Raw genomic sequence first — 25,468 nt, 5'->3', positions numbered from 1 at the left:
CTTAGTTGTCTGATGTGCGTGCTAAGTAAATGATCTGAGTGTTTATCAGAGTACATTTAGCCTCATTAGTCTTCCGCATCGAGACATATTTGAGAGGATTTCCACGTGGAATGGCGTGTTGGTGGTGGAGGTTGGTTGCCTAAATAAATGCACGTAAGCTCATGCATTCCTGCAGGATTCAGCACACAATGTACCGCCGAGGTGGCGTAAATGGAGGAAAGGATATCGCCCTACGGCTTCCTGCGATGATCTTTCACCGGTAAAAGGCGCAGGGGTGCGTAGCTGGATAAGGCTGATGTTGCATTTCGAGGTGGATGATAAACTTTTGCAGGTATGGAAAACTTTATTGCAATGCTGATGTACTGTACATGTTCTTTGTAGGCGCTGAATTGTGTAGTAGTAATAGCTGTAATAGTAGAAGAAGAAGAGGGTATAGTATAAGGCACAACAATGCAATTGCAGAAGTATTCGTACATGAAGCGTAGATGGCATGACAAGATGAGCCGAAATGTAAACGTCATCATGGAAGATACATCGCGTACGATGTAGTCTATATTGCAGGAAAGCAAGCCATGCAGCATGAGTGCGTGAGAGAAAACTAGGTAAACAGGGGTATCCGCCGTAAACAAAAGATGAAATCGTATCCTTCTTGTCCATATAAGCCGAAATGCTGCGCTAAGAAGAAAGTGAAGGAGGAGAAGTAAGAAGAGCGAATATCGTAACATGACGGAAGCGTATGCAAAGATAAAAAAAGACCAAGATGCAAAGGCGCAAGCCAAGTAGAAAAAAGAAAAGAAGGGGAAAGAGAAAGCTCTTGCTTCAGATCCCCCACTCCCCCCACCCCTTCTTCAAAATCGTCTCAATAGACCCCACAACACCCTCCAACAGCTCACCCAGCCCCTCGCCCGACGTATCACCCGCAGCACCGCTCTGGTCTTCAAGTGAAACGCCACGAAGACGCAGCTTGACCCACAGCAGCAGGCTGATACAACCTGTCTGGCGGCGTGCATGGTCGGCAAGATGTTGATGTGTGGAAGCCGTGGTATCGGACATTGCGAGGGTGTCTGTGAGGAAAGAGATCGTGTTGATGATGATTTGCGCGTGCGACAAGAGAGGGTTTTCGGGCGTGGCGGAGATGATGGGGGAGTGGGGTTGGCTGGTTGTGGTGGAAGTGGAAGAGGAGGTTGGTGGTGCGGAGGCCCATGTTGTAGGGGAGAATAGCGGTGGAGACTCGGAGTTGCTTGGTCGTCGCGTTTGTTGTCTAGCTTTCTGGTGGGCGGCTTTGGTGCGGGTAGTTGCTGCGACGGTGATGGCCCAGAGAACAAGGGCGGCGAAGAAGACGGACATGTCTGTGCCCATTTCTAGAGGGATGCGATCTCTTTGTTCTGAGACGGCTTGTTGGAGGATGTCGATGGAGAGTTTGAGTGCTTCTTTGACGGGCGCGCTTTCCGTCGAGGACGTGGACCATAGCTGTGCGATCCATGTGCGGAGCGTGGTCTTTAACGCTGCGAAAGCTTGGGCGGTAGCGACTTTCTCGGAGAAGATCCATGACTCGCATGCGACAGCCAACAATGCCCGGATAGGCGTTACTTGTACTAGCTTTGCTACGGATAGCATGCGCTTAGTGGCAGGTGCGTCGTCGAGCAGATGTTCGAGGCTTGATGTCGTCGATGAAGGCATGTATTGTATTGAGGTCTTGTGGCGACTGTAGTGCACGGCGAGGATGGCAGATGACTGGAAAGTATCGAGAGGCCTTGGTAGGGACGTGGAAGTGACCTCGTCGACGTATGATGGCGTGTAAGGGTACTGCTGAGCAGCTGCAGCCCACTCGATGGGACTGGTCGCATCCCAGAGAGAACCATGCGCTGGGAAGGGAATGTCGAAGCGGCTGTCGTGGATGAGAGAAGTCAGAGCTTCGCGGGCGAGTAGAATAGGCTGCTGCGACTCTAGGATGTAACAAGACAAGAACAAGTGTTGCCAGGTAGCTAGCTCGACCCAGTTAGTCCAGTGCTCCGGTGTGACCTGCTCGAGTTGAGCAAGGCTCGCCAATAGCTCTGCGGCTTTCGAAGTCGTGCTCCCGCAATCTTCAACCGCCTGGTGCTGTTAGCCGACCGCCGCTGCCTGCAATGACGCTCGACCTACCTTGTGGTATACCTTGTCGAAGCGTGATGATAAGACCTTGGCTGCCCGACGAGCGCGGTACTGAGACAGCACCTCAATGAGAAACATCGCCTGAAAATCGCATAACCGGTCCGGCTCCGTCGAACCCTTGAGATCCCTCTGCTACAAGTCAGTTGATGATCGTAAACCCAAGCATCTAACCTACCCATTCAAGCAATTTCAAGCATCGGTCGTGGAGGTCTCGGCCCTTTTTCTTGTCGCTCGAATCGGCCGAGTACTGGCTGCCGATAGCGACCATGGCCGCGCGCAGCATCGGTGACGGGTTCAGAGAGGTAGGTCGATGGACAATGGGGAAAGTGGGATGAAAGAGCCTCCAGAAATAGTCAAGATATTGCTCAAACGGTTGGGTGTGTGCGATCGAAGCCATACCATATTGTTCTTCTCCAAAGAGCATCACCCCCTCTTCCTCGTCCCTTTGGACCAGTGTTCTAGGACCGAAGTGTCCGTACCCGGTCATCGCATCCATGCTTGTCGGTATCGACATGTTCGTCATGGGGAAGGAGCATGCGTTCATGTAGGCGAGGTTAGGGGCTGTTGATCCCTTGTCGTTCGAACCCCATGGGTATGCCATCGTTGAGGTGGTCGAGGCCGGCGACCGCGATGGGTATCCCCAGGATGGGTCCATCATGGATGCGTTCGAGGGCGTGCGCGCTCGATAGGACGGGTTGCCAAACACGGAGAAGTCGGTCGATGCGATCGGCGATGCGTACCCACTCGAGGAGGAGTACCCTGGGGTGGGACTGTATGGCTCGTGCCATAGAGCCGGTGTCATAGCTTCCATTGCTACTGACATCGATCCAGACTGGCGGTTGATGTGCGAGCGATGATGTTTTGGTTGGCTAAAAGAGCATTAGCAGCCACCCAAGAAGAAGACAAGAGACGAATTGAGAGAACGAAATAAGTGCTCGATGATGTATAATGAAACTCACTTGGGGCTGGACGTGATATTAGGAGAAGAACGAGGAATGAGACTGGGATTTAACGAAAGACGCTGAGGCGTTCTGGGAGTACGAAACGAGGCGTGATTGTACCTTGTAAATGGCGCCGTCTCCTGCACGGGAGATACGGTCTCGTAGAAGGATGTGCTTGCGGAGTTGGTTGTCATTTCCATCATAGGCTGCTCGAGAGCGGGCAAAGACATGGATGTGGGCTCTGGTGAGCCTTCTGGACTTTGCTCAGGAGAGTCTCTAGTAGGCTCGTTGCTGTTGGAAGTCAGTATGGCTGTTGAGACCACTTTAGGTTCCGCGTACTGTCGCTCCTGATGTCTTTGGAGAAGATCAACACGGACGAAGGTCTTGCCGCATCCAGGGACTTGGCAGATCAGCGCATCTTCCTGGGCGTGGTTTTTCTGGTGTCGCCTGTGCATACTGTTAGTGGTATTCCGGCTTTTCGTGGAAGCCGTCTGACCTTAGATGCTCTGCGCGGGTGTAAGACTGATGGTACGTCAGCAAGGTTTCCTGCAGAAGTGGTTGAGATGCATAGCGTTACGTAGATAAGTCTACGTGTGATGAGACGCAATAACACAGTGGCGGACCCTGCACAGCTAGCCACATACATCGTAGGGCTGAAAGAGGTATAGAATCGAAATGACTTACTCTTCCACAGTTCTCGCAGTTGTGAACTTTCAGTCCCTTCTTTGCTTTGCTGATACGCCCAGTCCGGGTGTAATGGATGTTGTTGTGAGATGACATGTTGGTAGGGCTCAAGCCTAGCTGTTCTTCAGAGCGGGAGGAACCGGTGTGGGGGCCGGACGGCGCTTGTTTGGTAGTTCCAGGACGACGGCGAGGGCTGGCAGCCTTGGATGCTTTGGGTAGATCGTTAGATGACTGTGATGTCTTGCGGTAGTCGACACGAGGTGTTGTTGGTGGATGAATGGTGCTGCCTGTAGGTTGCTGTTGCTGGTGTGTGTTCAAGTCCAATGGGAGGCCTCCGGTCTCACTTGGTTCGGACATGACTGAGGGACGAGGCGATGGATGGTATATATCTAAGTTGGAGAACAACGGGGGTCAGAGGCTCAAGTGGGGATGTGGATAATGTGTGCTAAACGTTCCAGATTTGGTGGTACGATAGACGGCTATGAGCTAGTGGTCATGTCTTGGACGAGTCGGTGCTTTCCCACGGGATGATGATAGGCAGCCGGGGGACGGAAGTTTGAATTAAGGAACAGCCGCCAGGGGAGAAGAGTTAACGTGGTGTGTAGTAGACCTAATTGGGAAAGAAAGCCGGACCAAAACAAGGCATTTGCGATGATTGTAGAGTGAATTTGCTGCGCCCGGATAGGTTTGTGGATGGAGAGACTGTAAATATCTGTGGGCTGTGCCTGAGCCAACCCCGAACGAGGAGGGTACTCGAGTATGGGGGTTGGAAAATGACGAGGGTCATAGACGCTGCAAGCCGACATGTCCAGGGTGTAGACATGGAGCTTTCCAGGGTGTCCACCATAGGCAGTGCATTGGCCGATCTTACAGCAAGTCGATGGCTTGAGCCCACGGGCATGGCTGCGGGCGTGCAGGCGAACGGTTCCGTCAGTCACACTGAGCAACAGGGCGTCCGCGCACCAAAATTGGGACATGGCCGGGATGCGAGTGGACAGCCTGAGGGCACCGCTAGGCCAGGCTGCGGACCGTTCCCGCCTCAAACTTCACGCTGGCTGCTAAGAGGAGCGTGGCTTGGGAGAGCCATGAGGGACCCGAAATAGAGACTCGCGTGGAGCATGACCGTGCTCAGCCCTCCTGCAACGGCGCCCATGCTGCTGCTTACACCACGGTGCAGCACCGCACCATGCTGTCATCACAACGACATACGATGTGCCTTGCAGAGAAGCTTGTCGAAGGATGCTGAACAATCGCGGCGTTACAGGCGTCGGGTTTGCGATGCTCGCCCCTGCAGAGCAAGATATGTCCGACAGTTTCGCGGTGCCCTGCGCCCTCATTGGTGGACATGGCATTGTTAGGTGCACTGAGCGGCAGATGTGTAGTCTCGCCTGTCAAAGCCCACCAGCCCTACCAGGGATCCATGCGCCAGACACCTTACAGCACGCAGGACAACTGCAATGTATCTCGTCGCCGAATAACAAGTCGGCGATGGGAAAGACGGCGAGAGCTGTAACACACTCTTCGTGGCCGACCGCCTCGCACCCACCGGCTTGCTGTGTTCATTCGTCCAGGTGCAAATGTCCAAGGCGTAAGCACGGTAAGCAGTCCCTCCGCGAGGACATGAAGCGGCTTCAGATGGTCCCGCAGTCCCTGACCCTCACCCAATCTCCACACGGCAGCCCGCTATGGGCGTAGGGCTACTCGTGAGGCGGGGGGCCTGATGGTTTAGTGCGTCCGCTCGCGCAAAGCTTGGGAACACGTCGACCAAGCTTCCTCAGCCTTCAAGGCACAAGGCAAATGAAAAGGCGCCGGACGACGGCATCCACTTTTGCATTGATTTGCACTGGCTCGCACAGGCATGGGGACCGCTGGGGATTTGATGAGCATCGACGCGCTTTGCTCGGCACACAGGACGACTGCATCACGCACGTCACAGCCTTCACCGGTTTTCAGGGCTCAAGCTCCTGCATTTGCACATCTGAGGATTGCAGCTTAGAACCCCATGCAGACAGCCCCAGCCGGCGGAGCCGCCTTCAGATTGACGATGGCGGTCGCCTTGCACATGGGACAAGCAGCTTCTTGCGCGTTTGGGCGCTGGCGAGCCTGATTGTCGGGCCAGGACCGCTGTCTGTTTCATGAGGACTCAGCTCCTCCGCAACCGAGACGATGGTTAGAGGCAGGGATCCTAGTAAGCTGGACCAGGGCAGACGAATCGTGACCCGTGGAGTAGGGTGAGGTGACCAGAGCTGTTAGTTCGTAGCCGGCGCGTATTTCAGGTGCAATCGACGTGCTCTCGCGGCCCATGGACTATGCAATGCTCCATCGGCGGCTCTCGCGACTCCATGAACGACAACCTTGTTCGTTAGTTCGAGCTGTACCATGGCATTTGCTGTTTTGGCTCAAGCGTTGGGTGCGCGGGTCGGGTCTGGCACCACGATCTTTTCGCGAGGCTGCCACCCGGCAGAGATCGCCTAATAGCACCACTTCAGCTTAGCATGGTGGGAAATGAACCGCAACGTCCCGCATGCTATACCTTCGTCCCTTGAGCATGTAGAGCGATGTGAAACTGAAGCGGTGAGAGCTTTGCCGAATGTGTGAGGACAATGACATTATCTGCTCAATGGGGGCGTAAGACGCAGTATAGCCGGTAATCTTGATGAATAGGGAGCTCAATCCAGCGGCCTCCAGGGCCGTTGCTCGCTTCGGCACGTGTCTGCGTTGGATGCCGTCGAGCTCTTGCAGCTTGGGTCGCGTCGGCTGATGAGCGCGTCTAGGGTGTAGAGAAGATCAAGCGAGATGACTTTACTTGACTTGCAGCTTGCAGATGTGGCCCCTCTCCGCGGCGCTGGTGTTTGTTGACAGGCGACGGCCTACATACAAGCTTGATAGTTCAATGGCCGTAGGGCTAGACACTCGATTTCGTCCGACAAAGACCTGTGCGCTGAGACACAACCAATCCAGCGCTCTGTAACGTACGAGCGCGCCAGTGATCACCGTTGGCCCGCCCGGAAAGGTTCAAAGCGCGATGGGATTAGTGCGGGATGTTGAGAAATGAGAGGCACGTGCTGGGCAGCCGACTTAGCTTCGTCACAACCATGCGTTTGTTGTCCAAGCAGCAAGGTCCAGGGAGGCTGCATCGCGTGGAGCATCGCGGGTGGGTCACAATGAGTGAGACATTCATGGATGGAGGTCGAGAGCACTTTGCCGCGACCCGCTGATGGCGCGATTCAGGCGATTGTTCGGGCTGGACTGGTTCTCCCCTTCCTGAGGTTGTGGAAACACCGAAGTCAGCCCGCCGGTACTTACCATCTGGATAGATCTACGGCGAATGGATTACCCTTTCGGAACACATGGAGATGCCACACTCAGATCAAGATCATCGGCATGATAGAGCTGGTGCTGGTGTCGCGCTCGCCGAAATGACGTACCCCGACAACAGCCTCTTTAGGGAGACTCGACTGTCGGCGTCCCCGCAAACAGGTCGCCGGGAGGAAGAGGCAGGAATCACACGGCAGGATAATTCGAGTAGGATCACCTCACGCTGCAGATTATGTCCGTCACAACGGGCATGGCTTGCTCGAAGGATGCAATCACAGTCGGGCACGTGCGGGATCCACTGCTGTCGCGAAAGCTATCTGATTCGGTTGGGTAGCTGATCCTTCGTCGACTACGCCCACCCTCTGTCGCTTACATGGCATGCATCGGTCAATATTGCGATATGCAACAGCCGCATCTGGGCAGCATCCTCTACCTCTTTCACCTCTACCTACACTACCTCATCGTGCGCCAAACCATCACAGCCTCACCGCCGTGGCAGGGCTGTACCTCTATCTTCCATCTTGCGCGGGGCAGTTGCACCAGATGCAGGCCCAAACGAGACTAGCGTCGCTGCCTCCCGTGCCTAAAAGTAGCTCCACCCACATGTCTGCCTCCCGGCTAATCCTCCATGAGGCTGAACCGACAAAGTCTGCCTCGCCAAAACTGTAATCACCAGCAGCACATCATCGCGACTTCTTCATCATTCGTCGCAATGACGGCATCGTCTTCGCTAGCAATCAACTTTTGAATCCCGATCGCGGTATGCACCGGCCGGAAGAAGTTTGCAGGCAGCCATGTGCCATCGCAGCCTGGTCTGCTCCCACACGTGCCTGGCTCCGCCATGCCCAGAATACTGAGCATCCACATGCCCTCCGAGTCTGCTGCCTTCTCTTCGACGTGCCTCTCATGTTGCGACACCGGCACCTACGGGATTGTACATCGCACATCATCGCTTTCTGCCTATTGGACGAATGAATAAGCCTTCAGCAAGTCCCCCACCCCCACCCAACCTGTAAGCGCCGCCCAGCAAGCCACCACTCAACCACTGTCTCCCATCTTCCCATCGTGTTTCTTGCCCGGGAGAAAGAGCCTCAGGCAAACCACATGACTCAGCCCTATGAGAAGGTTCGAAACAGAAGGATTGGCTGTGGCGATGCTTTGTGTGCTTGTCAATTTACACATTTCGTTCCTCACAGGCTCAACTCACTAACCCTTTTTGGATTCGCGAGCTGCTCGAAGCAATCTCTACTGCCATCACTTGCTACATTGCCGCCCTACTACTGCAGCTTACCTCTTTTCGATAAAGAATCAGCTACTTGCAAGCGAGTTTTGATAAATCGCCTGCTGTGACAGCCACTCTGGCTACTTGTTAGTACTGGAACCAACACGACGACATGCTCGAGAACCAATCCCATGGTTATGAGCCGGCGCTTAGAAGTACCTCCGGCCGAAGTGCCGGCCAACAAGACATACTGAAACTCTCAAATGCACTAACAGCGGTCGCAGATGTGGTCGTTGAAATGCGCAGGTCAACGTAATCCCAATACGACCTTGTAAGAGCGGATACCGCGGGGCAAGACATGATAGTATTGACTGATCATTCGGTTCATCGGCTGCATATACGGCTATACAGAGAACTAGGCCTTCCAGACATTACATCGCCCGAGATGAAGTCGCTTATGTCTCTGGAAGGCGTTGCGAACCCGTGTTACAGAGTGAGACAACATACCTCACTGCGTAATTGCTATCAAAGGTCGCAGTAAGGGCCATCACATGGTGTGAGTATTGAACGACAAGCCCGCTAATGCATCGCAAGCAATACACTTATGCAGCAACGAGGCGATGCAAAGACGTTTCAGAACCAACACCGTACTACCATCTAGTATGGCCGTCGGTTAGAAGAAGACCTGCGAGACCCATCACCGACCCCGCGCATACTACGGCTCGAGACTCTGCGGCGCAGTCACATAGGTGCGGCAAAGTGCGTCAAGACTTCTGATCTGACAGATTGTAGCTGCGGCGTAGCTATCTGGCCTCAGCCCTCAGGTCCTATCCCGTCATCGCATGTCAGGCACAGGCACACGGGCGTAACTGTGCCTCTACGGGAACGTCCGCGACAGTCAGACGCTGCGTTCCGAACCTTCTCACGCCGTGCCTCATGCGAACTGGCCGCCGCTGCCGCTCTTTGTGTCTCATTGAGCGTGTGCCGCAGTGGGACCGACGGTTCCTTCCACACAACGCTGGGCGGGAGGGCGAGCTCTACTGTGCCGCAAGGCCGCAGAGATGCGTGACTGGAAGACATCGATCGCGGTCACCCGGACTCATCAGCGACCTCTTTCATGACACATTTCACCGGGCGAAGTGAGAACGGACGGCCCTACTCCGGTATCGAGTAGATGAATCTTCCTCCTTGCCACGTTGCCTTGGACTTGACGTAAGAGTTGTGGGCTGTTGGAGTGTGGTGGGCGAGTTGGAAGATTTTTTGCTTCACGCGCTCAACTCTTATTTTCTGCGGATCGACAAACTGACGTAGTGGACGCATAGCCGGTTCCATGGATTACGGCGATCTCATTGAGAGAATCTTGGTGTGTGCGACTGCCCTGCCGGCTCTCGGAAGTGAGCTCGACCCGGAGCATCCAGTGTTGAAGCTGGAGACATAGATTTCTCGAGCTGCGTGTAAATGTCGCTATGCATGTTCATTATATCGCACCTTGACCTTGAGAAGGCTTCACGATACGTTTTCTAGTCACTTTTATGAAACTCTTCACAACTCCAGGTAAAGTAACGCTGGCATGTGTCGTGTCATTGAACCTTCACACACAAACAGTGCTGCGCTACATAAAGTCGGCACGATGAGCTCGTCCTTTCTACCTCGCATATTATACGTTTCCCATTAAAAAAGGTCTTAGTATTTCTTCGCTCGGGATTAGCAATACTCGATCTTACTGAACTAAACACCCCGTACCGCATTAGTGATACGACTCATACGCGAGGAAATACTACGAAAGAGAGAAGTATCGCATCTCCAAGAACCTCTACCGCATTATTGGCAGACAAGATGGCTTTTGCGAGCTCACTCTTCGCGATCGTAAGTAGCCAAAGAACCCTGTAGTGAAGCCATACTTGCTAATAGTCTTCAGCTCTTCTTTGCGCTATGCCTCGCGATACAAGCCAGCCCCGTCCCCGCTACCCTTTCCGCTCCATACAAATCCCCATTCTCAGTCCTTCATCCCCGCGAAGGCGACAAAAACGACAAGGATTTCACGGTTCTAGAAAAGGCGATCTTGTATACTGTCATCTCTCTCAGCACGACGATACTGTGCCTATGGCTTCTCATAGGCGTCATAGCTGCGATCGTGCGGAGGAAGAACGACAAGACATTTTGGGGGAACTTCAAGGATGGGATGCAGTTGAAGAAGGATGTGGGTTATTTATGAGAGAGTATCGCGAATGAGTTGCTACTTGGTGATATGGAGAGGAATAGGATTGCATGTATTGTAACATAGCGACAAGTGGTCTTATGCTCTTATTCTCACAACTAGTCTATTCCCTGATTTACGTCCTCGTCCATCTCCTCGTTCATTTCCTCGTCCACCCGCTCGTTCACCCACTCGTTCACCCGTCCGTCCACACACTCGTTCAATTCTTCGTCCACCTCGTACATCTCTTCCTCCACCTCTTCGTCCATCTCCTCGTCCAGCTCTTCGTCCATCTCCTCGTCGTCGTCGTCAATGATAGCCTTGCTACGCCGCAGTGAACAAATCTCTTGACGGCAAACAGGGCACTTATTCGCATACGCATCAATGCCGTTGATCAACATCGTCAAGCATTCATAGTGATAAATGTGTCCCCCGCTGCAATGCACACGCATAGGCATTTGCAGACACAGCCCTTCGACTACAGCAAGCGCGTCGCCACATATCGTGCAAGTAGCGTCTGGCCCAATCTCATCTGCTGTGCGTACTGGTGAAGAGCAGATACGCGCACTTCGTCGCGGACTATCCGGCTCCCTGTCCACGTCCTCCATGAACCAAGACGCATACTCCTCCTCCTCGAGTGGCGGGATAGTCAGTTCGCCATAGGAGAAACGGTCCCCATCCTGGTCTTCCCAACCGTGCGGAAGGAAATTAGCAAGCGGCGTCGGATTATCAGCGAAAAAACCTTGCCATCGGAACGGACTGCGCATGACTTCGGTCACTGCATTTCCAATCTCGAAATATCGGAAGTGGCCATGGACCTCAAGCCTGAAAGCATCCTTCACGCGATGCGCCATCCAGTGATGTAAACGCCAGGCTAATTCCTGCCGTACAGGAGTTGTCTTCGCGATGGCAAATGCTTGGTGCAACAGTGCGCGTGCCAACACCATTACATCAAGGCGCGCCAAATCGCGCCTCTCAGCCAGTGGAACCATGCTGAAAGGCTCTGATACGATAGAACGGGTGTACATGATTGAATCCATGGAAAATTCGTGGGCAGTTTCCTGCGTAACCGTGAAGTCACTCTTTTGGAGGAAAGCAGCCGCACGCACTGATAGTTCCGAGAGCACAGCTAGCGAATTCTTGATCTTGTCCGGATTTACAGTGTCAATCTGTTTGCGTATCGCTTCGATAAAATGTGTCTCGCAATCCCGGTGTATGGCTATCTCTATTTCTTTTTCTTTTTCCTTGGTCTGCACTGCGCATCGTGGCTGCAGTTTTATGATGTATTTCAATAGCTCTTTGAAGCCTCCGTGTCGAATGAGAGTTCTCAGCGTAAAACCTGTCTGCTCGCCAACGTGATAACAGTAGCTCTTAGAGGTTGTCACTAGCGTTAGACGGTTACATTCCGGTAGGTTGCGGATGAGCTCGGTGGCGACGTCGTAGTGGGAGGGGAATCTTTCGAGAGTGTTGGTGTCTGGGTGCTGCGTATGGAGCCAGCTACGGAGGTCGTGCCATTCCTGAGGTATGCCAGTGGCGTCGAGGAGAGTTACAAAGGCATCGTCAGTGCGGCATTGTAAGGCGTAGTCAACAATTATTTGGTAGGCCTGCAGGACTCTGTAACCTTCTTCTGGGGTCCTTGTGTGAGATTGTAGGATATTGACCAGGATAGGTAAAGGGGATGGAGGCGTGCTCGTCGCCATGGTCGTGGATTTGTCTTTTGGTGTTGCTTGCGTCGAAGTGAATGACATGGTCTCATGAGGTATGGAGCATATGTAGTCATTGAAATGACATTGTAGATCGAATCGTCAAGGACAATGTCTGAGAGATAGGTACGCTCACAATGCTATGGGGTTTCAAGTACCGTTGTTGTGTTTGTTGTACTGAGCCACGAAGTTGATGAGATCAAGTACATCTGAATCGACAAAAAACTAATCTGCTTCGCAGCAAACATTGGCGCAGCGGTTGTTGCATAGCAGAAGGAGCCTTTCATGTTTTCTGCAACCCCAATGACCTGGATAGCTTGATGCTTTGACGAATGAGCGTAGGTTCCTCGAGGACTGCTGATTGTCAACAGAACCGCGCGTTATGAACCGGCGGCGCAACAGTATATTGTACCTGCAATTCTCCTTGTTTGTAAGAGTATCTTTTTGTCGAGGTAGTTAATGTCGTAGAAGTTGTAAGTAGCTCGTCTCGCTCTTCGTCATCGCAGTACTATAGGATGAAGTAGATGGCAACCAAAAGATTGGATCGCAAGGATAGTTGAGTGGACGTCGACGCCTGGGAGGATGCTAGAAGAAAACAAACAGGCGAGAGATTAATGACCCAGACTAACTTCGCACAGCTTCTGGTGTTTTGCGTGATGTCGCCGGAAGCCATGCTTAGGTCAGTCGTCCGCTGCATCTATTGTTACTTGGCACGCCATCGACGAAAGCCGCTCACAACTTTGTCAACAAATTACCTTGAAGAGACCAGCAGGCTGTGTGAGATGAATAGGGTCGCAAATCCCAGAATCGAGTCCATATCGACAGCCGCGCTTGGGCTGAGTGGCCACGACTGCGGATGGGGTGACGCTTGGTGAGGTTGAGACTGATAAATCTTCTTCATTACCTTCCGAAATTTCTGCGCTGGTCCTGTAGTTTTCTCCAGACTCATCGATGGGTGTTGTTTGGAGGTGATGAGGTCCGGAGGGTCTGCGAAGTCAGAAAGATACCTAGGTAACATCACCCACGCAGGGGCAGACAAAAGCATAGATGCATTCCGAGCGGAACGGTGGAGGTATTTCGTACCGGCTCCCACCAAAAAGTAAAATTTTCCGCAAGCTGCGACCGTCGCTGAACTTGGGGAGTTCAAGGGAGTCTGAAACTCCCCGTAAAAAGCTCCTGATGTTAGATTGCCAGGGGCATCCAATCGTACAGCGCGAAAACGTGACGCGCTTAATATTTGCCAAAATGTCTACGCGCAAGCGGTCTGTAATGCGTGCATCAGAGTCAGCTCCCTTAGCTCAACCTGCCGCCTAGGCTCTTGTTCTTGTCATGACCAACGTGAGGGCCGTGATTGGTACCTCGGGAGGTGAGAAGATTGCGATTGGTGCTGGCAGGCATGTATCGAGCTCAACATTTCTTTTGCGCAGTGGCTTCGTCCCATGTCACTGCGCCATCACGAGCGAAAGCGCCACGTTGTCGCGTTTTGGGGTTAAGGTTGGCGCTAGCGTCGATGATCGCCGTCGGTACGGGGCTCCGCGATAGCGCAGTGACGTCGCCGGTGAGGACCTTTCCCCTTCTGCTACCAGGCAAGCGAAACGCCAGACCACCTAACGCCATCGAGCGAGAAGGCGGGATTTCAACTTTCGCATCATTTCCTGGCCAAAATTCGATCGCAACACGAAACGCAGAGCCGCCGATCTCAATCAGCCGGATCGACGCTGCCCAGGTGTGAATCTAACCGAACCGTATCTCCATGTATCGAGCACTAGCAACCTGCGGATTTCCGATCCGATCCTGGTTGCCATCACGGCACATCATGGCACATTGGCGAGTGTGCCAATATATCCTGCAGCATCCTGACGTCGGCCATATCGCCAGCACACTGTGGACTCTGCAAGTTCACAGCGAACGCCCTGTACAGAAAGCATTAGGCTAATTGGCAGCCTGTTTTGATCCCGATGGGGCCGCATAGGCATCCCAGGAGCCCCTGTGCACTATCAGCGTTCGGCGAGGGTGAGTATAAATTCTCCGTCGAATTAGAGAGCCGGCGCTATCCTGCCTGCCGATTCTGCAAGCTACTGCATAGTGCACCAAGATATGATGTATCTATTACCGTCACCTAACCCCTGCTCCATGTACGGGAGATGCGTAGGCCACAGGAGTCTGCTTCGAGAACTCTATCACATTCGTTCTCAGATTAATTGCAATGGTTCAGAAATTGCGACTGACATGTGTCGACAGCTCCACCCATCCACGCTTCTTCGATGACAGGAGACCGCGCTCACAATTGTGGCTTGATCGAACCCAGTGAGTGTTAGCTGCTGAGAGCAAATGATGACGCCTCCTTTATCATCGCGATCACTACCTTGAATCTGGAGAATCGACCTTCGATCAAAGTGAATGACTGGCGCACCGTGTGGATACAAGTGGGTCACTCGAGCTGTGCTGAATACCAAAACCCCATGATCCTGACTCGCTTTGAGACGCTTGGCCGCGGAGCACCACGACTCAGGTGATTAATGGGTAATCCGAAAACATCTGATTGGGTTGCTGCGCTCTACCTTATCCTTGTGTGGATCTGTAGCGGCGTGGCGTTTTGGCTAAGTCTTCCCCAGTTCTAGCTGACGATCATGATGACAACCGTACGAAAGTGGAAGCGCGACACACTTCTTCGGCGACTGTTGATGAAGATCATACTCAACGTGGACGGTGCCAACAGATGCCATCCATGTAGGCTTTACCGGAGCGGTGGAGAGGCTCAGAAGCAGCTGCGCGGAGAAGAAGTGTATAAAATCTCTTCACCGTGTGTTCTATATCAGTTCTTCAGCCAGAGCCATCACTTGCTCCTTCTCCCCTTTCCTCCTCATACAGACAATCTTGTGTCACCGACATCATGAGGTTCACTCAATCAGTTACTCTGGCATTGCCAGCCCTCGCTGCCGCCTACCCCGGCATGATGGGCGCGAACTCCCGCCCAGAGATGGAGGAGTACCTTCGTGGGGAGATCAAGCGTGAACAACTCGCGAACCGCGCCGCTGAACCCCAGCTGCTCAACCCAGTCGGAAACCTCTTGGGCTCGCTCGGCGGCGTTGTTGATGGGCTCCTGTCCTCAGTCGGACAGGCCATCGTCAAGAAGAGCAACCTGCGTCCTGAGCCTGGCTACGAGTTCAAGGCACCTGGTCCCAACGACTCTCGTGGTCCCTGCCCAGGTCTGAACTTGCTTGCCAATCATGGCTATCTCCCCCGCGACGGCTACGTCACCTATGGACAGGTTTTGGAGGCCACTGGGCGTGGTTTCAACATGGGTGTAGAGCTTGCCACAGTTTTAGCCACATTCGCTGTCTTGGGCAGTGGAGATCTGGATGGCTTGTCCTTCTATCTCGGCTCGGGAAAGAACGGAATCGGTGGCCTCAACAGGCACTCTGTTGTCGAAGCTGATGTTTCGCCCAACCGCGAAGGTATGTTTTCTGACTCTCCAAAGCGGAACCTGAACACTAACATTGAGACAGATTACTACATGGGATGCGGTGACAACCACCATCTCTCTTCTCGTCTAGTGAAGCAGATGGTCGGATATGCTGCCCAAGACCCCAAGAAGGAGTTCTCCATGGATGTCATGGCGAAGCACTACGCTAAGTCGGCCGGCTTCTCCAAGGACAACAACCCCTTCCTCTACTACTTCCCCTTCCCCCAGATCGTCTCGGTCGCCGCCTTCTCCTTCTACCCCCAGTTCTTCTCCAACGGTACCTACGGTGCGGGTGGTGTGCCCAACTACAAGAGCATCATGAGCATCATCGGTGCCGAGTATGATGAGAAGACGCAGGAGTTCAAGTACGTTCCCGAGCGCTGGCCCGAGAACTGGTACCGCCGTGACACCCAGTACGGCGCGGTCCAGGCCCTCTCCGACGGCTTCCTCCAGATTTATCCCCGCAACATCATCGTTCCTGGCGTCGCTCAGGTCGGTACTGGCAAGTTGACTGTCCAGACCGTGCTCTGCGACGTCTACCAGGGCCTCAACTCCATCACTCCGCTTGCGCTCGGCGGTACTGAGGAGAACGTCGCCAAGGGTGTCTCGTGGGCTCTTTCCGTCCTCGACCCTATTCTCAGCAAGACCGCGCTCGGATGCCCCGACAACGTCGTCTCGCCCAACTTCCTGTTCCCTCACTCTCAGCAGGAAGGTGGCCCCGTCAACCCCCCGAAGGTCCCGTCCGATGCTTGGACTGGCGACAACGTCTACAACAAAGTGTACTTTGGTGGAAAGTCCGCTCCCACCAACCCTACTTGCAGCCACTCTAGCTAGATAGCTTTTGGTTGTAATCAGAAAATCTTGTAATACTTAGCGATATGTTTCTTCTTACGCCTGTTCCTTACACAGCAACCTAGACACTAATGAAAATGATCTTCATACAATCCATTCTTGACCTGTTGCGTGTGAATGACCTTCGATTCGACTGGATCATTACCGTAGCAATTCGTCAAACATGTCACTTTCTTTCTAGCAATTAGCACATGGGCTCTTCACCACAAAGCAGTGAAGTAGTGCGATGATTCTCGCTACTCCGGGTCGCGACTATTGTCAACGCTTCGTACATTCCATTCATCGCTGGAATTTGGCTCTGTGAAATCGTAAGTTCTTATAAAGGCGTTGTGAGCTGGCCGATATTTCCACCACCAGTAGACATACAGGAAGTTGCAGTACCTGTCTACAAATACACGTGTCCTCAACTCACTCTACAATCATCATGGACAGTTTAGTAGAACCAGAACACGAGCTACCCACCCCTTTAACTTACCTTCACACTCTCCTCACTGCAGCGGAGGACACACATGAAGCTCGCAGTAAAGTCGTCGCCGCATACGACACCATGTTGTTATATGCACTCGCTTACCCAAGGAAACGGGCCCTGGCTCTGAACCTATGGACGGCGAATCTAGGGGCGCTTGCTTCCACGCCCTCAGGAAATTTTGAACAAGCGTGGCAGGAGCTAATGGAGCGGCGTGAGGAGCTGATCGATTACATGGACAGAGAGCAGATGGACAGAGAGCAAAACGCAGTGTTCATGGATGTACGCGTCGATGACTACACTCAGCTGTGGTTGAAGATGCTGCAATTAGGCTACGACGGGCAATACGCTGATTTCGTGACCCAGTTGATAGAGGAACAGCCCCGTTACTTCGACCGGCCGAGCGACATCGACACCTTTGTACAACAGCGATCGCATCCAGAGGACTTTCCAAACTTGGGCGACTTATTGTTGATCCCTGCACCGGCCACTGGACACAACAAGACGGCAGAGTCTGTCCTTAATCTCTTAGTCCACCACATCGCATACATTTGCGACCTTTTTGAGAAAACAGATTACGCACCCAGTCCAGCGTTGGTGGAGACTTTTGCAGAGTATCGCGTCGATCAGCTGTCGCGTATGTTTGGCGATCCAGGGAATTACATGCCGTTGGATGCGCGCATCCACTGCGCTAATATAAATCATCGTACTATCCACGACTTTGTTGTTTTGCGAGCGAAGGAAATTCTCCAAAGTACAGAGACAGAGCTTCTCAATTGGCACATGTATAAGTGGCTTGTGCGATGTGTAGAAAGCGTCTTCAAGGATGTGCCTCGAACCACAAGACTTTTCGATGACCTCAGTCTTGGCGTGGGAAGCGTCGAACAGAGAAACTACATCCCGTTTCAGACCGCAAATTTACGTGTTCCTGATCGCATTATACAAGCATGGCAAGAGGAGGAGCCTGCTGATTTCGACCCTGCCTCATTCGAAGACGTAAAGTGGGAAGCGGCCGGTCCACGTATTCAAGTCAGGAGCGTGGCTAGCCCTGTCCAGCTTGGTCCTGAAGCCATCTGTCCAGTCGATCTGGAGCCTTTTGATGTCCGCAGCGCAGCAACGGTGGCTTGGGAGGTCGAGTGCGGCCATGCGTTCCATGCGCAGTGCTTAGAGGATCTGGTCAACGGTATCGAGAAGAACAGCAATCGCTGTCCGCTGTGTAGAGCGGAGATCTGTGATGCGAGAGAGCGGCGTCGGATTGAGTAGATCCTGCAGCCTACATCATTATACAAAGATGAGATGGGCGAAGGAGAAGCCGGTTAGAATAGGTGGCAGGAACCCAAGCGATAGCGCTAGCCCCGCCCCGGACTTCATTACACAGCGGTCGCGCGTTGTGCTATAAAGTCATCAGCAGCAAGCATTACAGAGTAAGCTTGTACATTGAGGACGCGTAGAATGCGAATCTAGATCAACATCAATCTACATAGAAGGCAATAAGACTGTGAATAGCTGAACGAGGGATGAGTGATTCCCCGGGTAGACGCGGCATCGCCGAATCGAGACTAGTCCCAAGACCGCGCACGTGCGCACGCGTGACGCGTCATCCATGGATGGAAAGTCTTCAAATCGACCTACGCGTAATCCTACAAATCACATCACTCTGAAGCACAAACGTCGCATTATGCGTCTTCCAAGGCCCCTCATGCGCCATCTCCACCGTAAACCTTCTCAGTATCTCCGGCACCACCTTATACATCTCCGCATTCGAAAGCTAATTACATCACCATCATCAGTAAAGCGCGACAACAAACCAAACCCCAGTTATCGGCACTTACATGCTTCCCAATGCAAGTTCTAGTACCCGCACCAAACACCAGCATAGCTTTCTGCATGGCTCTGTACTGTGCGTCGCTGACGAGCCATCGCTCCGGACGGAATTCATGCGCGTCTTCGCCAAAGACCGATTCGACGTATTGCGTGACCATGGCATTCATACCGATCTTGAAGCCTGCAGGGATGTGATGACTGAAGAGGTGCAGACCACCGCTCGGCACGTACCGCGGCATAGCCACGCCAAACGGCGGGAAAAGTCTTAGCGACTCTTGGACGACGGCCATGAGGTAGGGTAGCTTGGTGGCTTGGTTGTATTGTACCGGACTGGTGAGCGTGCTGTTCTGAAAGGCGTTGTCGATCTCCTGGGTTAGTATCTCCATCTTTGAGGGATGTTTCATGAGGAAGTAGAAGATTGCGCGGAGAGCACCGGAGGTACTGTCTGAGCCCGCGATACTATTATTATGTATTAGCAAAAAAGGGTTCTTGGCAGAAACAGCTGTTGCTTACACAGCCGCCCACATCTCCACATGGATCTTCTCGATCGATAGACTGTCTGCCTTCTCCCTCATAATCCCTAACAACTGCGACAGAACATCCGTACGATGCGTATCCGCTTCCGCCCTTTTCTCCTGCGCAACACCAGTTTCGCGAACAGCAGTCTGCCCAATACCGTCTACAGCCATGATAGCTTTGAAGACCTTTGGGATCATAACGCCCATCTGGAGGAGGTACCCGCGGCACCACCGAGGCGCCATCGCGATGACGGAGCTCATCGGCATGGCGGTATGTACGGCAGCGATGTAGTTTCCATAGTCTGAACTCGTTTCCAGGAAGCCAAAGGGCTGGCCGAAGAACACGGCGCCTACGCTGTCGAAGGAGAACCTGGTCGTGTAGGTCAGTATGGTTGTTGCGAGGAGGATGTGATGTGTGACCTGGCACACTCACATCTCCAGCCATAACCCAAAGTCAACATCTTCCTCACGGTCTGCAAATCCACCGAGCCTTTTCCCGAATAAAGTCATCAGTTCGTCGAGGGCCCGCTCGTTCTTCAATATGCTGCTTAGTGTGTACACAGAGCCGACGGTCCGACGGTGAGCTGCATGATGTTTCTCATTGTCATCCGTGAATAGGTCGGGGCTGGGCCCTAGGTTCACCGCTCTATAGGTGAGGTACCAATCTGTCTTTTCAAGCGGCTGCTGCGTAGGATATATGGTAGGAATAGCACTTGGGTCGCTGACGGCCACTTCGTCTGGTGCTGTGCGCACGATTGGGCCGTATTCTAACACGCCAGACGCTATTAGTATGGTTTCTCAAGGGCACAGAACTTGACGTTATTCCGATACCATCGTCTTTTTGAAAAACATTCATCAACTCGTAACGATGGGAACACTAACTATAATATGTCAGCTCTCACCCATCAACCGAGAACAGGAAATGCGGACCTTTTATGCATTGCGCGCATATGCATCTCCAAGTCACCCTGATACATGCGATACATAAGCCATGTGCGCGATATCGCGGGCCAGATAGGGCCTGGTACTTTTGCAAGCGGATGCAGTGTTCGCGCATATGTGAGCCAGCCTATGCAGTAAAGAATGGGGATATAGACGAAGAAGACGACTAGGGAGTTCCATAGGTCAAGATTTTGGAACAGCGCCATGGTTGGGGATGATGATCTTGGTGGGAAGAATGCAGATTGCAATGAGTTTATAGACCCGTCAGTCCAGTGTCAGCATCATGAGGGGTAGTTACACGACTGGCAGTTCGCGTAATCGTTCTCAGGCCTGGAAGTCAATATGCAACTTGTGATAAGCGATTAGTGCGCTAATGCAGTCAACCATGATCGTGGACGCTCATTGAAGAACAAGGGGTCAGAGCTTTGGAGATGTTGCTCAAATTAGACTTGAGCGATTACTCGGTAGCACTTGGCCGGCGATCGACACTGAATAAGGAAAAGATGTTGCGAGGTCCCTCAGTTGGTCATATGCTGAGCTTGCACTCGTGAAATGGTATTAGTTCTTGTAAATCGTGATCCAATGACTTTTCCATCATCCAAAGCTAGCATACCCCTCAGTCAGGGTTGCACTATTCGGTCCCTCCGGATCCATACCAGCGACTATGCCCCTCATCCGTACGAGCAACTCCGCAACCCTGAAAGGCTTGCCAACAACATCATCCATTCCTGCAGCCATAGCTTGTTCGATCTGCTGTTGACGCACATTGGCTGTGACCCCGATAATTGGCACTCGCTCCTTCAACAAGCCTTGTTGCTCAAGCTTGCGTATTTCGGCAACGGCTGTGAGTCCGTTCATGATGGGCATCTCCCAGTCCATGAGGATGAGGCTGAGTTCGATGGGCAGTTCGCCATTATGGAGGGCCTCTCGCGCGATCGCGTCGCCAGTAGCTTGATCGTGTTTCCACAGACTGGTCTTTGGTAGGAAGTCAAGGGCTTCTTGGCCGTGATTGGCGACGCTCACGACACATCCTAGATTGCGCAGTTGTTTGGCGAGAACGCGCTGGTTGATGAGATTGTCTTCCACCACGAGAACATGGAGCGTATCTGGTATACTTTTTGTGCGCTTCAATTCTTGCAGGTCTGGGCCCTCTGGTAGTCCTAGCGCTTCCGGCCGGACGTGAGAGTGTTCGGTCTGCGAAGATTTTGATTGCACTGACGGACGGCGTGCTTTTGGACTGGCAGAGTCTGATCTTTGACCTTGCTCGCCTGTGGATATACGCACGGGAGGAGACGGACGCGTTAAGCTCACGAGCGGTATCGGGCGTCTGTGCTTGATCTCTTCTGGGAAAACATGCGGAAGACTGCCTTTCCGGGCTACAATAGGTCTCGCCCGCCGTGATTTGATGTAGAAGGCAAATGTGCTGCCTCTTCCAGACTCACTTGCGACGCCGATTGATCCGCCTTGTAACTCGGTGAGACGTCTTGATATGAATAACCCAAGGCCAGAGCCACCGTAGTGTATGTGCGTCCGAGGTGAGGCTTGTGAAAAGCGGGTGAAGAGATTACATTTTTCTTCGTCGGAAAGTCCACGGCCCGTATCAGTGACGGCAAATTGGATGTAGAATAACTCTTGAGCTTTCTTCCAATCCTCTTCCAAGTGGGGGTCTTGTCCTACAAGCCTCTCCTCGTTATACTGTATTCCATGTAGCGTTGAGACGGGTTCAGCGCTACTGGCGGCCAGAGTCACTGTTACACGCTTGGTGGATTCCAAGCGGGTGAACTTGATGGCATTGGTGAGAAGGTTGATGAGAATCTGCAACACCCTTGTTGGATCCAGAGATGCCCAGTCGATCTCCATGTTGCGATAGGACTGATCCACGTTCAACACGAGGTTGATTCCCGCTGCTCTTGCTTCTGCGTCGAACATCTTCACTGCATGCATAACCACCTATTAGGTTATGAAGTTAGTCTGTGTAACATACGTGTCATCAGATTAGAGGTCTTACACTCTCGGGTTGCGCAATGACCGGTGTCATGTCCAAGAGACCCGAATCGAGTTTAGAGATGGTGAGAATATCGTCGACTATGTGCTTCATGTGCGATGCGCAAACTCCTATCGTTTGGGCAGCGTCAAGGGTAGACTCGATGAAAGCCGTCCACTCGTTCGGTGTGGTGTTTTGGCGCTCTTGGTAATCTTCTTGGGGATAGGAAGACGTGATAGAATCTGCGCATTGCATGATGGCGCTGAGGGGGTTTCGCATCTCATGACTCGTCGTGTCCAGAAAGTGTTCTAGGTGTTGCTTGCCTTGCAGTGCGCTGTCCATGCGTATCTTTTGAATACCTTCAGCCCACTTTTGCTCTGGAATGGGCGCGCGAGGTCAGTGCATGTATCATAGGTCATCGTACTTAAGGTTGCTTACTGGATATATCCGTAACATTCCCGACGACCTCAACAAGATCGCCGTTCGGACCCAACTCGGGGAAGGCTGAACACAAAATCCACTTGTAGTGCTGGGTATCCTCGGTCTGCGGCTCATCTGACTGTGACGGCGGCGTCCAGGGCATCCGTGTACGCAGCTCAAAGATAACAGATTCGTGATTCATGATTAGTTTTGCGAACATGGATTGGCAGTAAGAGATGTCCTCTTCGAACGCGATTTTATGCCACGCCACAGTGGCGTTGTCATCAGAGGATGCGATCTCAAATATATCATGCCATCGTTGATTACGGTAAGTGTAAGTTCCTGCCGGATCAATGATAAAGATGCCTACGTCGGATCGTTCCGCGAAGCGCTGAAACTTGCTTTCCTTGAGTTGTATTTCAGCCATCAGATGTTCTTGGATCTGAGCAGCCTGGATGATGGCGTTTTCTCTTTGTTGGACTTCGTCTTCGAAAAGAACGATGGAAGCAAGAGACGTAGCCAATAACCGCACCATGACATGCAGGTATTGCTGGTACTCTTCGTCGAAGGGGCGCCGCGGATTTATGCCGATTATGAGGAAACCTTCTACCTGGTTTCCAGTGGTGGGTATTATTGGACAGATGACTAGGGTGCGACAAGGGTCACCATATCCTTTCCATTCGATGCCTTGCAAGGCCCTTGTTGGATCGGGAAGGTCCTCGACGTGAACAACGGTCGCTTTCCCGGACTTGGCGGCACGACTTAGGAACGGCTGGAGGATATAAGAGTCTTCGTTGATATTGATAGTCGCGGGGGCGATCGAATGGTCAGCTGAAACGCCAATTGTACCCTTGAGAACGCAGCCTTCTAACGGAGGAATGCTACCGGGTGATGATACTGAAGGTATTTGAGCGCTAACATGCCGCTCGGCAGCATATAACAAAGCAAATGGCACATCTTTATCGTTCAAGCTCAATGAGCGCAGTGTCGTCTCCCAAAATGACGGGAAATCTCTGGCATTCGCGCTCTGGGTTCCCATTGCGACCAGACTAGAGACGCGGCGCTCGAGGATGCGGTGGTTGGAAACTTCGTAGAAGAACTGGTAGTAGGCTGCCACTTGGCCGTCGGTGTTCAGTATCGGGACGAATTGGAAAGACCAGTGTGTCTCTTCAAGGATCTTGTCTCTCTCAATGAAGAGGAGCATGTCAGGTTCGGCTATCGATTCCCCTGTTGATTTGATGTAGTCTACCAGAGGTTGAAACGAGACCCAGTGATCAGGCGCCTTGACGCGGACACTTTCGCCCATGCAGGGATGGAGGCTGCCAAGGAGTTGGACATAGGGCTCGTTGTACAACATGATGACATCGTCGCCCCAGAACATGACGGCTGGCACGTTGTTACTGAGTACTGTGTTCGCTACGCAACGCAGATCACTAGGCCATGAACTCATTGGACCCAGGGGTGTATTTGCCCAATCTACACTGCGGAAGTACTCGATATGTGGGCTCGTGGAAGTGAGTACATCAGATGTACAATCGAAGGACGTGTGCGGTACTGCGCCTCGATTTCCAGAAGAGCTGGTGTCGGCATCGGGCGTCTGTGGTATCTGGGCAAGCGACAGCTGGGGCTTGATGGGTAGTGCATCCGCGCGATGCTTGCTCCCAGGCCAAGGTGTTTTCCGCTCGCGTCGGAGGGTGCGGTGGCTCTTTCCTCCTGGGGCGGCGTCGACCCACAGCAGTCGCGTCGGCACGCCGCTGACAATCTTGTAGCGCCCCACACTTGTCGCATTCCACACGTGCCCTTCGAATGTGTATGTATTGCCGTGTTGTTGCAGGTCCTCCTCAATCCCTTGCCCACGAATCCAATTCCGGAAGGCAAGTTGTGGTCCCGAGCTCTGCGCGAACAAGCTAGTCGACTCGTCGCCTGTGATCTTGGTCATAAGCCCGCCAACGGTGTGAAGCGCCGTGTTCGCATACACGAGTTCTATGGTGTGGGCTTCATCGTGGCCTAGGGACGAGCGTGTTTCGACGGCGAAGGTAGGGCGGTCGTCGCGGTCGAGGGCTTCGAGGAGCGTGAAGTCTGCCAGCTCTCGCTCTGCGGGCTTCAGCTTAGGCCGTGATGTATCGAATGGCGGTGGTGAGCCATAGCCGGTCGTCCCGTAGTAGTTGCGATGCGCGAGTAGTTGCCCGTTCGAGGCCATTTCATCCGGCGCAAAGACGAGTAGCGGAAGTCGACAAAACACACGACCGCCGCATTGAACAGGCGCTGGAGCAATGCTTTGCGCAAAAGAGGATTACTTTTGCCTTCCGTTGCTATCTGGTGAGCTAGTGCAGCTATTGGTCTGGCCGCTGCGTCTCTAGCTATGATGACTGAAGCGTCTCGGTCCGCTAGCTGGCGGCTGCACGCCCTCGCCGAGATCTTCAACATGGCGTCATCGTGATTTAGAGTTGTTGACGAGCTTCTTCATCATGAGCATTCGTTTGGCGGGTGCTCGGCGAGAGTTTGACGGTCGCGTCACTATCAGTTCACGTCGCTCCAGATTTCGGCGTTGCTGCCCTGCGGCGATCATGCCCTTGCTGCCGTGTCATTGCGCTAACCCGCAAAAATACTATAGCACTCAGTCACATGACGCGGAAGCCAACCCCGCCGTGCTACTCAACACTTCGACTGCCTGGGCCTTCCCATCACGAAGTCGCTTCATTACTCTGATTACTAAACACCTCAATTCTCTATCTTGCGATAGCATATGATGCACAAAATACTTGTCAACACCAGCGTCT

General features: G+C 52.9%; 7 protein-coding genes across 7 annotated transcripts; 2 read left to right on the top strand and 5 right to left on the bottom strand.

The window, feature by feature from the left end:
- Positions 1 to 819: 819 nt before the first annotated feature.
- Positions 820 to 2,434, bottom strand: J4E83_003648 (uncharacterized protein; the record flags this gene model as incomplete). Its single annotated transcript, XM_049330582.1, has 3 exons — positions 820 to 2,094; positions 2,143 to 2,280; positions 2,327 to 2,434. 3 exons carry the CDS (start codon positions 2,432 to 2,434, stop codon positions 820 to 822), a joined length of 1,521 nt encoding a protein of 506 aa, XP_049189999.1.
- A 271-nt stretch (positions 2,435 to 2,705) lies between these two features.
- Positions 2,706 to 4,133, bottom strand: J4E83_003647 (uncharacterized protein; the record flags this gene model as incomplete). The annotated part of the gene is made up of 5 exons (XM_049330581.1): positions 2,706 to 2,910; positions 3,213 to 3,383; positions 3,432 to 3,539; positions 3,589 to 3,614; positions 3,777 to 4,133. 5 exons carry the CDS (start codon positions 4,131 to 4,133, stop codon positions 2,706 to 2,708), a joined length of 867 nt encoding a protein of 288 aa, XP_049189998.1.
- A 6,499-nt stretch (positions 4,134 to 10,632) lies between these two features.
- Positions 10,633 to 12,071, bottom strand: J4E83_003646 (uncharacterized protein; the record flags this gene model as incomplete). Its single annotated transcript, XM_049330580.1, is given in 4 exon segments — positions 10,633 to 11,768; positions 11,853 to 11,859; positions 11,877 to 11,883; positions 12,064 to 12,071. The coding sequence occupies 4 exon segments, from the start codon at positions 12,069 to 12,071 to the stop codon at positions 10,633 to 10,635; spliced, it is 1,158 nt and encodes a 385-aa protein (XP_049189997.1).
- Positions 12,072 to 15,109: 3,038 nt separating this feature from the next.
- J4E83_003645 (uncharacterized protein) lies at positions 15,110 to 16,516 on the top strand (the record flags this gene model as incomplete). Its single annotated transcript, XM_049330579.1, has 2 exons — positions 15,110 to 15,674; positions 15,726 to 16,516. The coding sequence occupies 2 exons, from the start codon at positions 15,110 to 15,112 to the stop codon at positions 16,514 to 16,516; spliced, it is 1,356 nt and encodes a 451-aa protein (XP_049189996.1).
- Positions 16,517 to 16,958: 442 nt separating this feature from the next.
- On the top strand, positions 16,959 to 18,263 carry J4E83_003644 (uncharacterized protein; the record flags this gene model as incomplete). The annotated part of the gene is made up of 2 exons (XM_049330578.1): positions 16,959 to 16,965; positions 17,032 to 18,263. 2 exons carry the CDS (start codon positions 16,959 to 16,961, stop codon positions 18,261 to 18,263), a joined length of 1,239 nt encoding a protein of 412 aa, XP_049189995.1.
- Positions 18,264 to 18,370: 107 nt separating this feature from the next.
- Positions 18,371 to 20,490, bottom strand: ACRTS1 (Cytochrome P450 monooxygenase acrts1; the record flags this gene model as incomplete). The annotated part of the gene is made up of 5 exons (XM_049330577.1): positions 18,371 to 18,393; positions 18,859 to 19,283; positions 19,338 to 19,712; positions 19,776 to 20,124; positions 20,310 to 20,490. 5 exons carry the CDS (start codon positions 20,488 to 20,490, stop codon positions 18,371 to 18,373), a joined length of 1,353 nt encoding a protein of 450 aa, XP_049189994.1.
- Positions 20,491 to 20,878: 388 nt separating this feature from the next.
- J4E83_003642 (uncharacterized protein) lies at positions 20,879 to 24,888 on the bottom strand (the record flags this gene model as incomplete). Its single annotated transcript, XM_049330576.1, has 3 exons — positions 20,879 to 22,234; positions 22,293 to 22,645; positions 22,707 to 24,888. 3 exons carry the CDS (start codon positions 24,886 to 24,888, stop codon positions 20,879 to 20,881), a joined length of 3,891 nt encoding a protein of 1,296 aa, XP_049189993.1.
- Positions 24,889 to 25,468: the final 580 nt, after the last annotated feature.

Source organism: Alternaria metachromatica (assembly GCF_023757995.1).
Source record: "Alternaria metachromatica strain BMP 0045 chromosome Unknown scaffold_6, whole genome shotgun sequence".
Lineage (NCBI taxonomy): Eukaryota > Fungi > Ascomycota > Dothideomycetes > Pleosporales > Pleosporaceae > Alternaria > Alternaria metachromatica.
Note: the sequence above shows the minus strand (reverse complement) of the source record. Positions and strands in the feature narration are given on the sequence as shown.